The sequence below is a fragment of the Mycteria americana genome, chromosome 1, assembly GCF_035582795.1.
Source record: "Mycteria americana isolate JAX WOST 10 ecotype Jacksonville Zoo and Gardens chromosome 1, USCA_MyAme_1.0, whole genome shotgun sequence".
NCBI lineage: Eukaryota > Metazoa > Chordata > Aves > Ciconiiformes > Ciconiidae > Mycteria > Mycteria americana.
Genome location: NC_134365.1, coordinates 62,431,626 through 62,449,750, shown reverse-complemented (window position 1 = coordinate 62,449,750; position 18,125 = coordinate 62,431,626). Strand labels below are relative to the sequence as shown.

General features: G+C 41.6%; 2 protein-coding genes across 7 annotated transcripts; one reads left to right on the top strand and one right to left on the bottom strand.

The window, feature by feature from the left end:
- Window positions 1-2,157: 2,157 nt before the first annotated feature.
- On the bottom strand, window positions 2,158-3,971 carry UQCC6 (ubiquinol-cytochrome c reductase complex assembly factor 6). The gene is made up of 2 exons (XM_075502672.1): window positions 3,727-3,971; window positions 2,158-2,515 (listed from the first exon to the last, which is right to left on the bottom strand). The coding sequence occupies exons 1-2, from the start codon at window positions 3,832-3,834 to the stop codon at window positions 2,420-2,422; spliced, it is 204 nt and encodes a 67-aa protein (XP_075358787.1). The 5' UTR covers window positions 3,835-3,971; the 3' UTR covers window positions 2,158-2,419.
- Window positions 3,972-4,269: 298 nt separating this feature from the next.
- On the top strand, window positions 4,270-17,970 carry TDG (thymine DNA glycosylase). 6 transcript variants are annotated; one of them, XM_075502502.1, is made up of 10 exons: window positions 4,270-4,382; window positions 7,031-7,179; window positions 9,822-10,051; window positions 10,537-10,606; window positions 11,973-12,108; window positions 12,188-12,270; window positions 12,352-12,446; window positions 13,999-14,170; window positions 14,473-14,601; window positions 15,750-17,970. In XM_075502502.1, the coding sequence occupies exons 2-10, from the start codon at window positions 7,086-7,088 to the stop codon at window positions 15,887-15,889; spliced, it is 1,149 nt and encodes a 382-aa protein (XP_075358617.1). In that variant the 5' UTR covers window positions 4,270-4,382; window positions 7,031-7,085; the 3' UTR covers window positions 15,890-17,970. The 6 variants fall into 6 exon arrangements, with proteins under 6 accessions (XP_075358617.1, XP_075358607.1, XP_075358596.1 ...); XM_075502492.1 differs by lacking the exon at window positions 4,270-4,382 and adding an exon at window positions 4,400-4,507 and having other exon boundaries at window positions 15,753-17,970; XM_075502481.1 differs by lacking the exon at window positions 4,270-4,382 and adding an exon at window positions 4,400-4,507.
- The last annotated feature ends 155 nt before the right edge of the window (window positions 17,971-18,125 follow it).

Sequence of the window (18,125 nt, the reverse complement as noted above, 5' to 3'; positions counted from 1 at the left end):
ATCTGTATCTCTGACCAGCCTGAGTACCAAACGTGGCTCAGGCCTACTGTATGGTTAAGTGCTTCTGCAGCTAATGAACAGAGGAATAGTGGAAGTGTAGGGTTGCTTGCTACAGTATTCTTAATCTGTTAATTACTTTTCAGACTTAAGCAACCTTTGCTCTGTTACACAGCTGAAGTTCTCTGCCTTGATTGGTTTTAGGATGACATCCGATTCAATTTCAGAAATAATAAAGAGCACACTTGAGAGTCATGCTTTGTTGCTTCTTCATCTTCCTCAGCTGAGGATATCATGTGCAACATAGCTGTGGTCCAGCTGCTCTCTCTACCCTGGAGTGACAAGTGTTCGCTATTAATAAGAACAAAATAACAGTTGTAAGCTTGCTTTTTTGGGGGTGGCGGGGGGGGAATCAGCTTTGTGAAGTTAAATAGCGTCAATGCTGGAAGAAGTGTCTCCCAGTCATACTGAGGCTATTTCTTTCAGTGCCGTAGTCACACTGATTCTGGGGGTGTCGCCTCTGCTGTTAAAACAGGGTGTGTTGGCAGCTTTGCTGTTCCTAGATGGGCATGCATGAGAACAGTTCCCTCAGTGCTACAAAAGGCTGGGGTAAAACAAATGGTCCCTGTTGCTCAGTTTCCATTAGTAGCAGGACACATTTAGAAATCCAATCCAAATTAGTAGTGACTTCACTCTGCAGCCTTTAGATCTGAAAAGCCTTTAGAAAATAGGGAGAAATGCATCTTTCACGTCAGAAAGCAAGAGGTGATATTCTGACAAAGTGTGAGTAACAGGGTAAGGGGTTGGTGAACCCTGGCTTTTTAAAGGGATAACTGAAAAGTTGCTGCTATATTTTCTGCTATAGTAGCAGAAAAACTGCTATTCTTGCCTTAGAACAGGGACAAAATACCACGGAACTGCCCCATCTTATCTCTTCAATAAACTTTACCTTACACTGAGGTGGAAGGTTGTCAATCTCGGCTTTGGTTAGGTACAGTGAAGAAAAAGTACTTTCACCAGAACTGGACCTAGTAAGATGTTCTCAGTGATTGATTTCATTTGGGCTTAACATCTGAGATTTACTGAAGCCTTTCTGTCAGTGACTGCTGTCACTGATAAAAGTGTCTGAGATACGAGAGCCTGTCATCTAGTAATACTAGCTACAGCCTGTACTTAGTAGGAGAGGAGAGGATCTCATCCTGCCTCGGCTGCTTTTCTAGATCAGCCAACAGTTGCAAAACTGTATGAGCACAGAGAAACTATAAACGTTTCTTCCTAGGAAGAACATACATAACAGCTTCACAGCTGGAAACAGATGTAAAAGTAGCACCTCAGTGATCATTTCTGGATCCCTCTGCTATTACAAGAGCTCCAAGTACTTTGCCAGTAGGAATTAGGGAGCTTTTTTTCTTTTCTATCTGTCAGATTGTGGTTTTCTTTCCTGAGTTAAATCTGAGTGAGAATTGAGGATATGTGCCTTATGTTGGTACCTTTCTCAAGGGAAAGCAATCCCCAACCTTCACAAGCTCTACTGCCTACCATTCAAAAATGGATTGTTGTGCCATCTTTGTAGGAGGTTGACTTTGTGTATCTTCTCGAGCTCCTGGTGCAAGAGTTTTGTGGCGACCCTGTTTCGGGACTGAAAGGTAAACCCACACTGGTTATTTCACAGTTTGGTATGTTTACAGCTATCAGACTCAGCCATAAACAGAAGATGTCCAAATGGAGTACAAATGTACATAATTTCAGTGCAATTTGTATCTATTTGCCCCATTTTAACTAATACAACCAAGTTGTAAGATCCCAGCCTTACAGTGGCCCAAAGCAGATTTCCTGTCAGTAATGCAGACAGAAAGGCAATGTAACTGCTGTTACAGTAGTCAGCCAGCATTAGGAGGAGTCCAGTGCAAGAAGCGCTGCAGTAAGGGATCTTTCTTATTTGTATGTGCCATCGCTGACTGTATCACCTTCCGGGTTACGTCCAGTAACGCCGAGTTAAAGTTTGAAAAAGGGAGAAATGCCAATGGGTAAGTGGGGTTCTGCGACAGATGAACAGGTAAGTTTAAGTCTAATGAGCGGCCAGAAAAGCTTGACTTTCCAATATGCTAAACTTCCCATACTTGTTAGCTTAAAAATTTCAAATTCCATCAGACTTGCCAATGTGAGTTTACATCTTTTATTCTGAAGGATACTTACACTGCAATCAAGATTAGGAAATCATAAGCATTTTGGCGCACAACCAATTGGACTTTTAACAACAGTATTCATCGTGCATTTATATTTAACGCTGCCTGTAACTCTGCTTAAAGGAAACAAAAAAAGTATTAAGGGAGTACAGTGTTTCACATGTGGATTTCTGCAGCTGAGACAGTTGAACAAATATTTTATCAGTTCTAGTTTTCACAACATAAGTAAATTCTGGTCACTGTTGCGAAGTTTGAACTTTGCTTGATCTTGCTTTTAGACCCAACAGTTCTGTTTTCAGTTCTCCAGGCTTAGGAGGTATTTCAGGTATACTCTGTTAAAAATGGAGAGAGATGTCAGTGTTGTGGCAGAAGAAAAGCTAAACTCACAAAACAGTAAATTAGCATACTCTGTAGGAGGCAGCATTATAGCTCAATTGTGATTATACCGCCCTCTTTTTTGAGCAGAGTATAATTCTGACATGCAAAACATCTTAAAAAATTAACCTATTACCTTTTCGTAATTTGACTTTTAAAGTAGCAAAATATGATTTGAAAAAAAGGAGGGGAAAAGGAAGAACGGACAGTTTGTTTTAAAGGAACAAAGCTTCTTTTTGCCACGTAAGAAAGTAAGTTTGGTCAAGATGTCTAGTACAGCTGAAGTTTCCACACATGTTCTTTCTCTTGGTGACAAGAAAAAGTTTCGCTGTTTCTACCTTTCTGGTTTAGAAATTCAGTACTGAAACTGGAGATGAAATTTAAAAAAGGAAAAGGTACCAGATGACATTTCAAGAACCGTACCTCCTCAAAATTCATGCTAGTTTAAAGAGGTATGTAGATCATTAGATCATTCTGAATAAATATGCCTATTTGCCTGTAATGAAGGCTACAGTAGAGACTATTAAAATACATAAATTCTTATGCGTCTATCAATGATTTAAGCCTCATTGCTTATATTTTGATATGACAGCTCAAGCATGGTGATTTTTTAACTTATTTCTGATGTGAAAACGGCACAGTGTTTTTAAAAAACCAAGAAGGATACAAGAGCAGGATTAAATAAGGCTCACAAGTTAGAAGGCCCCCAAGAGACCAACCATTAATATCGCTGGTGGATGGTCTCATTTGGAGCTTCTGTGACTGTAATTTTGATAGTCTTGACTCTCAGTCTGTCATCGCTTCTAACATAACCTTTTGGTCATCTTCATTTCCATTACTAGAGGAAAAAAAGTCTATTTAAATCTAGTATAGCCCCTTCTCGCCACTTTTGCACGCTCTTTCCGAAAACCCAACTTCCCGCAGCAGAAACCCCTTCTGAATTAGTTCGCATCGCTTTTTTATGTTCGGTACCAGGTCGCCAGTTCGAAGGCAGCTCCCAGGAGCAGACCTGCCTCCCTGGGCGCTGCTTCTTCAGGGCCTGATCATTTTTTTGCGGTCAGGCCGGAGGCCTTTCTAACACAGAAGCTCTGCAGCAGACCCTCCCTCCCGCAGACACGCCGCCAGTCTCCGTAACGCAACCGGCGACCGGAACCGCCCGAGCACTTACAAGGTCAGGCCTGTAGTACCTGTGCACGACCTCGGCGCCGGCGAACATGGCCAGCATGCTGGCCGCCAGCGTCTTCAGGTAGGTGGGCCAAGGCACGCCGGCGGGCATGGCTGCGGGGAGGGCCGGGAACGCGGCGTCGCCTCGCTTCCTCACGGAGGGGCGCGCACAAGGAAGCCCAGAGGCGGGAAAGCCGCCTGCGGACCCCGGCCCCACTGCCGACCCCCCTGACCCCAGACACACGTAACGCGCCGGACGTGCGTCATCCCCTCCGCCTCCAGGGCGGCCGCGGCATGGCGGCGGGGATGCCGGGGGGGGGGGATCAAGGCCCGCCCCTCGCGGAGGAGTGCCCTGCTGCGGGTGACGCGGGACCAGTCGTGACAAGTCGTGACGTAGGCCCCGAAACCCTCAGACCGCGCGGGGCTGAGCGCGTGGCGGGAGGCGGCCCTGCGACCCGCCGGGCGCAGCGGAGCCGCCCGCCTCCCCCCGCCCCCCGAGCGGCTGCTCCCGGCCCGGGGCCGCGGGCGAGGCCGCGGGGCGCCGCCTCCCGCCGGCGCTGGCACCGCCCCCGCCCCGCGCCCCGCCCTCGCCGGGCCGGCCGGCCGGCTGCGCGCTGCCATTGGCCGGGGCCGCTCACGTGACGCGGGGCTGCCCGGCAGGTCGGTTGGGGCGCTGAGGCGCGGGGGGAGGGGGCGGCGGGGGGCGGCCGGCGCGGGCGCTGACAATAGCCCCGTCGGCGCCGGGAGGCTCCGCGCCCGGGCATGGAGGCCGAGGAGTTGGGCAGGTACCGGCGGGGGCCCGGAGCCGCGCTCGGGCCTCGTGTTGGGGATCGCCGTTGTCCTTCTCCTCCTTCCCCCCCTCCCGCGGCCGGGGGGAGCCGGGGCCGGGCTGTGGCGGCCCTCTCCCCGCTTCCCCGGGCCCGCCCTGGGCACAAAGCGGGAGGGGAGGGGAGGCGCTCCCGGGTGGGATGTGAGAGGGGGCGCGGCGAGATGGGCCCAGGGCCGTGGGGCGGCCCTCTGCGCCTGCGGGGGAGCGGGGTGGGGGTGGACGGAGGCGTTGGGTTGTGGGGAGCGCGATGCCGTGTTTGTGTATCCCGGGTGGGCGCCGGGGGAGGCGCCCGGAGCGGGAGCTCTGCGTGGAGAGGGTGCGTGGGGTTGGTGGTCGTACGACAGGCATCCGCGGGCGCTGATGTGGGTAAAATGGGACTGACGTGCGGTGGGGACCTTCGGGAGGGGGGTGCGTGGGTTTATTCGGGGGTGGGAAGAGGGCGGAAAGCCGGTGCGGGCTCACGGGGGGAGGTTTGCCAGCCGGCGGCCTGGGGCGGGCCGAGCGCTGCCTGTGTGCCGGGGGCGGTGGCGTGTTGAGGCTGTGTAGGGCGGGCGGGGCAGGCCCGTGGCAGGCCCGTGTCTTTGGAGACCGCTGCGCAGGGGGTGCGTGGAAGGGGCAGGCAGGGCTTGCCCCTGGTGTGAAGGGGCGTCTAGGTTTGGCGGGGCTGCAGTGGGGACGGGGCTTGCTGTGTGTTGGAAACGCGTGCATGCAGTGGAGGCCTGTTTGTGTAGAGGTGGATTTGTAAATGATTTAATATTTGGTTTTGTTCCAGCGGACGTATCTTCTTCTTTTCTCTCTTTTCTTTTCCTTCATTTTTAGCATGAACTGAAGCAGGGGTTAAACCACTGCCTTTTCCTCATGGAACTGAAAATATTTATTTAAATGTTCCATAGTATACACATCAATAACAAGATAGTGTGTTTCTGCACCCGTGCAAGAAATATGATCTAAAAAACGTGCATATGTGGGTTAGAGGTAGGGGTAAAGGCTCTCTTTCATCTCATTACCATGTGGTTAGAGGACTTGCCCATGATATGGTGCAAATTTTCCTCTGTTTAAAGGGAATTTTATTCCCGTTATAAGAAGGAGACTTCATGTACACGTAAAATAAGAAGACGTGTTATAAGGAGACTTCTTGTTAGAGACTGTTCTTGAGTTAGATGATTTCACATCTTTCTTACTCACTCTGTTCTGCTCTGTATAATTAAGCGTTTATTACATTATGAACTGGATTCTACATGTCTCAGCTGTGTTTCCTAATACAAATCTGAGGATCAGTTTTGTTCTGTTCAGTAGCCTGCACAAGTATTTTATATAAAATCCCAGCGGGGGCGGGGGGGTGAGGTATTTACTGTGCTCTAAAAATCTCCTGTAACTTTGTTAGGCAACTTCCCCAGGAATCTGACAGACCTACGTTCAGATTTATTCCCCTTGATTCAGGGCAGGTATTTGGTTCAAAATCGGTGGCCTGATCACAAGACTGTAGGCTGTTCTGGCGTAAATCAGATTTACAGTGGGATACTTAAATATTCTTAAATACCCATTGCCTAAGAGAGAATGGTCCCTTCTTTTGAGATATTTCTATATTTCTAAAAATTATTTGGTGTTTCTATGAATAACTCTGAGGTGATGAAATTATTTCCTAAAAACTTACGGTTCATGAAATCTTTTCTATGTATTTGTATGGCAGTGGAATCTATGGACAAGAAGACAGCTGCATAGGTAGAAGGGAATGACAGTATGAAGCAGAAGTTTGTGTTGGGGTCTGAGGGCTGTATGTGACTAATACTCATGTGGAGCAAAAGAGCTGTAGATTGGAAAAATGTCTTTGTGCATGGAAGGAAACTGAATCTCTGTGTGTGTGAACGCTTCTGTGTAGAATAAGTGCAATATTTGTGTTGGGATCCAGTGTGGGATAACTGGACATCATCTGCCACATGATTTGTTAAAGCTGTTTAATAATCTGCATAGTAACTAATGCCGTGTGTATTCATAATGCATTGTAGCCCAGAATGATTCATCCGTTCTGTATCATATCAGACAAAGTAACTGATGTAACATTAAGTAAATCTAAAACTTGGGAAACTTGAAGTCCAAAGAGTTTTAACTGGCTTGTGTTGTAAATTGTCGGTGTGTTTGATAGACAGTTTGCCTTGGTAATGTGTGCTACAGAGTGTTCTTTCAGGAAAAAAAAAGGAAAAGCTCTATGCTTCACTTACAAATGTTGTGATTCTTCCACATTATAGTAATCATGAGAGAACTGTCCTGTTAATGTTGGGTTTAACATCCCCTGATACTAGCTAAGCACTCAGACTGATTAGTGGATTTGGATAATTTACTACCTTGTTGATAGTCATTGGAGAATGTAAGTGCAGTACATGCCAGCCTTGATACAGATTGATGTTAACAGTCTATTTGGTACATCACTAAATTTCTAAATTGTTGATAAATTATGTCTCTTCTTTTCTCCCTTTCTAAGATACTACGCATATCTTCAGCAAGCTCAAGCTTTTTACACATTTCCGTTCCATCAAATGATGACTGCAGCGCCGAACATGGAAATCATGACTGAGCAGCCGACTCTAGAGGGCATTCCAGAGCCAAACATTGCTCAGGAGCCTCCAAAAGGTAGTTTGACTGGGATGTGCTAAGTGAGCTAAAACGTTAGTAATCGATTGTGGGGGGAAAATTATTGATCTTAAACTGCTTCTTTGGACCTATTGGGTTTCTTGATGCTCTTTGAGGAAGTATTGATTAGTTGTATTCTTTAAGTAATGTTTGTTACCAGACAATTAAAAAGATAAGAAGTAAACCTAGGTGATAGTATTCACAGTGTTCAGTCTCACAAAATTATCTTGTTGCAGGAAAAGCAGATTTTTTTTTTTTCAGTAGATAAACGTATCATTTTTAGCTGATTTCATGGGGTTTAATATTATGTTAGAGAAGTTTTCTTTTTTTAGTCCAAGTTAAAAATATTTATTTTTAATTTCTGCAAGAGAAGTACGGTATAATATTGTTTATTTGAAATATTTTTGTTTAAATGGTGTTGTAGTAATTGCAAATAGTTAATTGCTTATATACACTAAGGATTGTTTGTATTTAGTGAGGCTTATTTAAACAAATACAAACAATGCTGGAAAGTGTCCCATATGTGACACAAGTTTTGTACTTTATGCACTTGCACATTGCCTTTCTTTTCCCCCACTAGGATTTTGTACATTTAGTCTTTACACTAACCATGCCAAGAAAAGACCCCTTGTTCTGTTACTCTTGTGCTTGCTCTTTACCACATAAAAAAGGCAGTGATCTCTACCGTGCTTAAATTCTGATTCTATAGCAAATATTCACACACTGAGTTTCATCTTGCTTTTAAATATATAGATATAGGTCAGAGCTCTCTGTACCAAGGTAATCTATCAGCTAGTTCATGCAATGACATTGCTGGTTTAAGTGCATCCTTTTATAAGCTTCAATGTTTCTTTTTTAGTTGTAATGCTTGGCCAGATGAAATCATAGGAAGAAAACCTCCAGTTTAAAACAGTTGTAACTGCTCTATTCATTGGCTGTATTATTCACTACAGTTAGGATGCATCTTAAGTGCTATATAGTTAGGCTTCTTTTGTAGCTTTATTATTGGATAACATGATGTCACCGTGACCACACTGTTTGACTCACTTTCAAGTATTTTTAGACAACTGTAATATTCTGTTATGAAGCTGTTCCCTAATATTTCTGCACAAATTGAAAGTTGAGTAAGACCTTCAAAGACAGGGCTTGAAGACTTACCAAATGTGTGTGAAATTTACAGGAGCATATGTGAAAGGCAAAGATTTGGAGTCCAGCTACCTGCTATGATGAAAAAACTAAAATTTTTAGGATTACCATCTGAAGGGCTGCCCTGGCATTGTTCATCTTTCATGACAGTGTCTGGTTGGTAGGTATCTGATCAGCATGAGAGTTAGGAGAATATTATCCTGCTTCATTTGAAATACATCCAACTCAGAGCAGTCAGACTATCTGTGGCATTTTGCCGTCACATGAAAAACTTAGTTCTTCAAGGGGTAGGAAAGAAAAGCTGCTTATGTGCCTCACCAAGTCTGTACCTTTCTAGTCTTTTCTTCATTGTAACTAGACCATAGCTTAAGTACAGTTACTTACAGCTTTCCTAAGCAGTTGCTCCAATGATGCGGTAGGAATTTCACATGACTTTTGTCCTTCTTGTAAGAAAGCTGAGTGCAAACAAAAACAGCCCAAAAAAAGTTTGCAGACTTAGGGCAGTGCCCTGGTATCCACCATATTTATTTCTTATCTGAGGGAGAGTTTCATCTAGGAATTTTGAAAATAAGATGAAGTCTCAATTTTAAAGTAATAGATTACCTCCGCTCTTTGCTGATTGCTGCTAAATATGTTTTCAAACTTTTGAAGTTGCGTTCTGCAACTCAACATTATTAATGAGCAAGGATAGAGAGCAATCTCTGGGTGATCATGTCAAGACCGGTACCTGTGCTGACTGAATCTCTAAGCTTTAGGGGCCAGCAGATGAGGAAGTTTCAAATGAGTGAACAGTAACTACTTTATGTTTGCATTTTGTAAATAAAAATTAATGTTTGGTGTCACTCATTCAAATTGAGATCCTGAAGCTGTCATACATTACCTTGCTGTATGATGCACTGGACAGTATCTATTCTATAAACAATAAATTATAAATAGCTTATGCAGCTTTCAGCCTATGTGTTTTGTGTTCCTGACAAGCTTATACCTTACACTGTAGGTAATCTTTGAGACAGTTGCTTTTGACATACTATTCAGTTTCTTCAATATGGTAGGTAATCTGTAACAATCAACTTTCATATTTAGAAGCTGAAGTGTGAATAGCAGACTAGAACTTACTATCGCATTCCTTGGAACCTAAGCTTTGATGTTCTGGCATAACCTCCAAAAGAAATTAAACTGTTTCCAAAGGATTGTTGCATACAGCATGTAAACAACATAACCTAGTCATGAAGTTATACAAGTTATACACTTGTATCCTGAGTCAGCACGGCTGCCTGTGAGTAGTGTGTGTGTCTGTGGTACAGAGACACCCAAGCCAGCTCTATGTTGAGCCTGCAAAACCGAGATTCATCTGATAATTGTTTAAATTAATGACTTTTGAAGGTAAATTTATCTGTCTGATTTCTTTTTGTATCCATACATTTAGCTCAGCCTTTTTGAATGTCCACACTGCAACATTAGAAATGTACAAAAAGGGTATTTGCTGTGTGTTTCAGAAGTTAAAAAAGGAGGAAGGAAAAGAAAAGCCAAAGCAACTGAGCCAAAGCAACCCAAAAAGCCCGCTGCTAAAAAAGAAAAATCAGCCAAGTCAAAAGGCAAACAAGAAAAGATCACAGATACTTTTAAAGTCAAAAGAAAAGTGGACCGTTTTAATGGTGTATCTGAAGCTGAACTTCTGACCAAGACTTTACCTGATATTTTGACCTTTGATCTGGACATTGTAATAGTAAGTAACTCACAGTTACAAGATTAGGTAGAAAAGTGAATAGTCTGTCCTCACTGGTTATGTTTTACATTCCTCTGCTTACTTATCAATATTGCTTATATGGCAAGATCTTGCAAGATAAAGTATATACGCTGTTTCCTGTGTGTAGAGCTGCTTTGCATTTTCTGTTAAAAATCATAGTAACATAGTTGTAACTTCTGAGAAGTCTAAGGCTTAGGTATAATACATAGTCATGAGAGACCGTTACTTGACACTTTATTTACTAGAAGCGCTACACCAGTGGCTGTAAAACACACAGTGAGTTGCTTTTTTGACATTGCATGTCTAAATGAGACACTGCTATAAAATTGTCAATTTTATTAACACAGTTTTGTTTATTGGCAGTAACTTAAAGAGAATAGAATAAGCGTCCTTACTGTAATTTGATTAAATTCCTGACTAGCAAGCCATGTTCTCATCGTTAAAATGGACTGGTATCTTTGTAGATTGGCATAAACCCTGGCTTGATGGCAGCTTACAAAGGACATCATTACCCTGGACCTGGAAACCATTTTTGTACGTTTTTATTTTCCTTTCTTCGTATAGAATTTGCAGAACTTTTTTAGAACTTGTGGCATTTTAATTAAACTGGTTTGGTTTTTGCCTTCTTTTTTTTTTTTTGGATGCAGTGTGGAATTTTGCTTTTAACCATCCAAGAGTGATTTAAATCCCATAACTACTCCTGTCAAATACTGTACATAAAAAGGAATAAAAGAGGAATAATCAGTGACTTTCAATATAGGTTTAGAATTGTCATGTAAACACAGTATTACCAAATAACTTCTTGGCATATTAGTGTGCAACATCAGGAATAAAAATTAAATCTCTAGTACTTGAGTTATCAAGGGTAGGTCAATAGGCATCAATTTCTGATATAAAATAAAACTACACACATTTTCCCAAAAATGCATTTCAGCAAGTCCTCTTCTGTTTGCGTTTATTCATCTCTTCTAAACAAGCTTTCTAACTGATGAAAAAGCAAAAACAATTGCCCTTTCCCAGTAGGCATGTGCATCTAGCATACCTGATTCTCCAGACAGATATTTTTTCCTAGGTATTTTTCCATTTAAATACCATTTTCTGCAGCATGGCCTCGTTAAGGAAGATCATACCTGAACTCTGAAATGCTCTGTTTTGCTTACTGGGAGCCATTCCAGCTGTGGAGCTCCATGTCGGCTAATTTGCAGCCCTGTGATACTCCAGCCAAAATGCTGTTGGTGTCCAGCAGACTTGTAAATCAGGCTTGGGTATTTCTCTAGTGTTCAGCAGACTAGCCAGACTAATAGCCTCCTTTACTGAGAAGCAGACCAGATACGCATGCTCTGACAAATCCAGATGTTTGTAAGCTTCCCGGATCATGAGGAGCTAGCTGTGGTTAATTTGTGCTTAAGAGATTGGCAGTGCACATCACCCAAACTATACTTTAATAGGCTAAATATGAATGTAAGATGTCAACAGGTTCTGTCAGAGAGGCCCAGTGCAAGGAGAAGCAATGGCAAGGTTGTAAAAGAAAACTGACGCTTGTATTTGCTACGTTCTTTCCCACAGAAATCCACATTGATCACATTCACTCCCTGCTTAAGTGAATCACAAAATCTAAACCTCTTCGTGAACCTTTAGAATAAGTCTGGTTTCCATACACAGGATCACAGTGAGGAATTCCTGTTGTTCACTAGGGATTTTCTATCCTCTTGCAGTAGATAATGTAATTTGGGCTATTTTAAACTTTTCTAGATAGGACAATAGTCTTCCCAAATTAACTGATGCTCTGTTAACATAGACTCTTCCTTTAGCATTCCAGTACTCTGATAGTTGAGGGGGTTTTTTGGGTTTGTTTTCTGTTCCTTAGAAAAAGGCAAATGCATATCTTCCTACTTCACAGGGAAGTGTCTGTTCATGTCTGGTCTAAGTAATGAACAGCTGACCCATATGGATGACCACACCTTGCCACATAAATATGGGATTGGATTTACAAACATGGTTGAAAGGACAACACCTGGAAGCAAAGACCTCTCCAGGTAGGATAACAAGGGGCAATATGGTGCTTGTTAATGAATTAATAGTTGTGATTATAATTTTGAGTACTTTCTCTTTTAGCAAAGAGTTCCGGGAAGGAGGGCGAATTCTGATGCAGAAGTTACAAAAGTATAAACCTCGTATAGCAGCTTTCAATGGAAAATGTGAGAACCTTGATTTTTTTAAATGAATTTGTTCTGTCAGTAGCTTTTTTTTTTGGTCAACTTATCTTCTTTTCATTTTAGGTATTTATGAAATTTTTAGTAAAGAAGTTTTTGGAATAAAAGTTAAGAACTTGGAATTTGGACTGCAGCCACACAAGGTGCCAGACACAGAAACTGTAAGTATTGATAATAAGAAACAAAAACAGGGCACTCCATTTTGGTTATTTCAAAACTAACGAAGTCTCAGGACTTGCACACGCTTATGATAACTTCAAAGCTTGCCCAAAGTACATGGGATGTGAAAGGCTTCTTCTTAAATAGAGAAAGGGGGATAGTGCAATCTTCAGATGCATCTTTAATGCAGCTCCTTCAGACTTGCAGACTTTATTTGGGAGATGGTGTATTATGGTTAGTAGGTTAGTGCATTCTCTGAGGACTGTCTAAAATACGAATAAAACAAACATCCTTTTATGATAACTCTCATCTGCTTTCATCTGACTCTCTGTGTCCTATTCCCCCTATGTTTGTATGACGGAATTTTGATACCGAACATAACCATGGTGCTAGTAGTGCCACAGTGGGGGAGAAAGAATAGTAAGTCCATCATTGTGCTGTTACACACTACAGCTACAGCATTACTGGATCTGGGCATGCCCAAGCACTTCCATCAGACTCAGTCTTCTTAAGCTGATTTGCAGCTTGAAATTAAATTGGACACTTAAGATAAAACAAACAGTTTGATGAAGAGTGCATTAGTCATAGGCATCTAGTGCTGGAAGATATCTCAAGAGACCAGCTATGGATCATCACAAACAGGTTTGTTTAACCTGTTCTTATAAACAGGTTAAGGCAAAGGCTGCCAAAACTATCTGCCAAGGTAGCTTATTCCAAAGCGTCATTACCTTGTGAGTTCAAAAGTTTGGGTTGTTTTTATTTCTATCCCAAATTACTAGTGCTGCAAATTTAAGCTGAGTTTAAGCTGTCCTTCTCTAAAGGTGAAGTGTTGCCATAAGCACCTGAAGAACCATTGGTGATAAAGTGCTTGCTTCTTAAGTAGCTCTTAAACACTTCTGCAGTATTTGTAAGAAAGATAAATAATACTATTTACAAGTACTTTTTCATAAATAATGCAGAGTAATAAAAGTATTGGATACAGTTCCTTTTTTCTGAACTAACTTTATGTCTCTGGTTAGGGCTGTCGGCAGAGATAGAGACAGTTAAGTTGGCTTCAACCACACTAACTCCAGAGTTTCAAACCCTGGCAAGTGTGATGCAGACACACCTGGCCAAGAAGCCAAGCTAATTAACCTGTGATGCCTCCCTCACTGGTTTGGGGTGTTCGTGTGCTGTCACGTACTCTGGAGACTTTCTGGCTCTGCTTGCTGAGGGAGCTCTGGTGTGTGCTCCACTCTCTGGCATACGCTTGTAAATTGTACTTCTTGTAGCACATACTGGTACTGCTTCTCCTGCAGCACATAAACAACTGGTGAAAATTGTCCTCGCTTCAACAGCTGATAATCAGCCCCTCTCTTTAGGGCAAGACATCTAGCTGGCCAAGAAAAATGAAAGGCTCCTTTTATCCTCTCCCACAACCACCTGTGGCACTAGTTGAAGTTTGTACAAAGGGTTAAAACAGTGAGCTTAACTGTTAAGTTATTCTCAATGCACTAAATATTAGCTCATAGTTCAGGGCCCAGTAATGCTATTTTTCTTGCTCTTTGTCTCAAGCTCTGCTACGTTATGCCATCATCCAGCGCAAGATGTGCTCAGTTTCCTCGCGCGCAAGATAAGGTTCATTATTACATAAAGCTGAAAGACTTAAGGGATCAACTGAAAGGCATCGCACCAAACACAGAGGTGCAGGAGGTGCAGTACACATTTGACTTGCAACTTGCACAAGGTATAGTGGTTATTTTCTTAGTCCTTTATTAAAATATAGCGTAATGTACAACACAACTAGCAGTTTCCCATGCAAAAAGAACTAAAGAATTTAAGGGAGGGAAAAGATGTGCCATCTTCTCTGCACCATGTGGTGTAGAATTACACATTCCACTCTCTTTTTAGTACAATCCTAATTATCTAGGGGGAGCACGAATTATCTTGTGAAATGTGTGGCTGTTTTTTCAAGTTGTCTCTGATAAAAACGCTCTTTGATCATTTTTTGTTCTGAATGTTAATACCCGAGGTCTTCTCTTTCGGCAGAGGATGCTAAAAAGATGGCTGTCAAAGAAGAAAAATACGATCCAGGTTATGAAGCAGCGTATGGAGGAGCTTACTGTGATCGTGCACCATATGAAAGTGAACAGTGCCATTTCTCTTCAAATGGAACTGGTAAAGTGCGGTGCTTGGGGCATTCAGTCTGTAAACTGTTACTTATGAACAAATACTTAACTTTCTACCCTTTCAGCAACTTGCAGAATTCATGCAATATATCTGAAGTGTAGCAGCAGTTAAGCTCTTACATAATTGAGGGAATGTATAGTTTTTGTGAGAGAGAAATAAAGAAAAGTCTTTTACTTTATTTAAAATCAATTGTCTGCAACTTGAAACTGTTTTCCCAAACTCTGACTGACTCCCAAGATCTGACAGACAGACACAACTAGTGACTTCCACAGTAAACCTCTTCAACTACAATGACTTACATAACTGCATCATGCTTTTCAGAGCAAAAGAGAGGGGTGGTACTTCATTTCTTTTTCATTCTTAAGGAAAGCAAAGCCAGAGAATGGTGGAACAGATAAAATAATAGTGCAGTTGAGGTGGTTCCCTTGCTGGTGGGCCAGATGAAGGAGCAGTATTGGAAGGATGAGTCTAGTAATCTAGCTGTAATTGAGCAGCTGGGAATTCTACTTCCCAAAATACCACCAACTGTAATTAAAAGAAAATACGAAAAACAACGGCAGAAGCAGTAACTTTGGAGTAACCACCTTCCTCTGAAGTCTTGAATTTTCAGTCCTAATCTCACTTACGTTGTGAATTGAAATTTGCATTGTCTACCTTACTCTGTCAAAGAGAATGTCCTTTTGAGAAGAAAAAATGTATTCATAGGAAACACTGCAAAGTGAGGTATTCTTTTAAACATTTAGACTCTTCATTTATATATATGCAGTCACCCTTCAAAGAAGATTTGAAGAAATTATAATTTGAGGAAATTATCTGGATCTACAAAAGTAGAGGCTCAAAAGAAATAAATTTGAACTGCAGCCTGAATAGGTGGTTGAAAAATAGAGAGGAAAGATGGAAACTGCAAATATATTTTTTTAATTATTTTTTTAGGGGTTGTTTGAGGGGGTTGGGGTTTGGTTTGTGGTTTCAGGGGTTTTTTAATCCTTTAGTTTTTAATCATTTAATAATTTTAATCATTTTAGGTTTTAATCCTTTTAATACATCATCACTGTATTTTAATCATTTAGTTTCAGTTAGTGGTATCAACTGCATTTTTAAAAGTGTGTTTTATTATTTTTGTTTGTTTGTTTTAGCAGCGAGCAATCCACAGTACTGTGAGGGGTTGTCCTTTGGTGAAGTTCCTAATGGACAATGGATGACCCAGTCCTTTGCAGATCAGATTCCAGAGTTCAATGCCGGTATGACGCGGGAAGAAGAGGGAAGCAGTGCGTAGGAGCTGTTTCTTCTCGGCTATGCATACATGCTGCAGTTTTAATGCAGTGATCAAGATTGGTACCTCGGTTCTCCAACTGAAGCATTTTAATAGTATTTTATCTCCCTTAGTTATTTTATTATAGTCTAAAGTAAGTGTGTGGTAGGCTCAAATCAAGGAACTAGATGATTTTAAGGAACTGTTCAAACTTTTTTAAAAAAAGTTAGCCCTTTTTTGTATATGAGTTTTATATTTAATGTATACCATTTCTTGCAGGTTTTGAAAAATTGTTTTCTCACTTGTGAAGATTTCTTTGGGGGGTTAATTTTATTCCATAAATCGTAATGTAGTAGTAACAGCAGCAGTATACTTTTTACTGATGCCTCAATATTTGGGTATCTCGTAATCCTTTTATATCCAGAGTGGAAAATGGGAAGTGTACCCTTATCTTACATGAAGTGGTGTTTTTAATCATGCACAGTTAAGCAAATTGTGCTTTTTAAGTCTGCCTTTTACCTTCTTAAAAAGTGCAGAAAGTTGTGTTCTGCAGCTGTGAGTACTGAGTATTTTCTGGGTGGGAAGAGAGCTCTGTCTATTTAGTGATTGGACTATATTCAGGATTAAGGGAGTGGAGACATCATCTCAAGTCACAACACTAGGGAGGAAAATTTGTGTTGCACAGGGCAGGGCCTAAACGTTCTAGCTGAGCTGTTTTAGGATAAGGTGTCCCTACCACTCCGTCTCTTTCCCCCTTAAATTCCAATGTAAGGAACTGGAATTCCTTAAAAAAAAACCCACAACCCAAAACAACAAAAAAACCCAACAACGGTGGTTCTTGAACTCTGTGGCATTTAAACTCTCAGTCATTCTGTGTGATTAATCTCTTCACCTGACCTTTACCAGGAGACAACCCCTTTGAACAGATTACACTGCCAGGAATTGAAAGACCGTATTCCCTGTAAAAACCGGGTACAGCTACATTGCTTACATTGGGTACCATTAGCAGAGGGTGAAAGAGGTTTGTGATTTAGCAGCTTTTAACATTCAGTTCTCTTCAGTCTGTAAGACCTTAGAGGGTGTTCTCCTTAGTATTTTTTACTTGTAAAAGGCCTACGTTAAATATAAGGGCAGCTGCTCCATGAATAAAAGTCAGCTGTAGGAACTACAGCTCTCTTTTGAGGAGCTTGCTTAAACGATACGCATTTTTGGCCAATATTAGTGACTGAGAAAGAAATGAGATTCCATGCTTGTGCCTGACCATCATCTTCTTTCCCTCTTTTATCATGTGAGGAAGAGATGAAGTAAAAGCAATAAGCTGATCAAAACATGAAAGTTTTGATGATCTTATGACAGTAGGTGCTTCACATACTTGAACAATAGATACAAACAGTATCACCACAATCCACGCTGGTCAGATTCCTGTACCAGTGTGTTTTATCCTTTCCTCACAGCCAGTGACAGTTGTCATGCATTGATTGTAACTAGTTAGCGTAGATTCTAATCCTGCTGTAACAGCTCTCACTGAGATCACATGCTGTCAACCTGTTGTGAGGCAGGCATGATGTTTACAGTTTTCTTCCCAAATTATGTGGCTTAATTCTGAGCGTCTTAAATCAAGAAAGTGTGCATTATGATTCTGAGTGTGTTTATTAGCTTCAGCATAAAGCTGTTCAGTATATTGTCAAAAAGGTATAGGATTTGTCTTGTCTGTTATTTAAAGTGTACTGTATCATGTATTGCTGTTTACATGGATGTTTTCCTGCAGGTGCTCAAAGTATCTTGCATCAGGGATTTGTTACAATTCGATTTTATTTTCAACGAAACCAGAAGCATGTAATTAGCACTGCTGAGTATGTAGCACAGTAGGCTATAACTACTGTAAGACTATCCTGTTTGATAGGAAGGGAAAGGTCTCTTCTTTAACAGTCACCTACTAGGGTATCTAGGTGTAAAATACAGTTAAGTGTACAATGACTGTTTCGCTAAATAGTGCGATTTTATGTGTACTCCCTCAGAACTGGTGCTCTTTTAATTACAGTAATACAAAAGTTCTTAATCTGTCCTAAATTGATCAATGTTTCACAATAAAGTCAGGAATTGTATTACAGCGTCTTAGAATGTGCTTTCGCATCTTGCTCGCAGGGGTCTAAACGCACTACGGGACATGTAATACACAGAAACACTGCAAAACAGAGTCACCATGCACCAGAACTCTACTCATTAAAATGCTGCATAAGTTTCCATTTCAGGCTGTTTA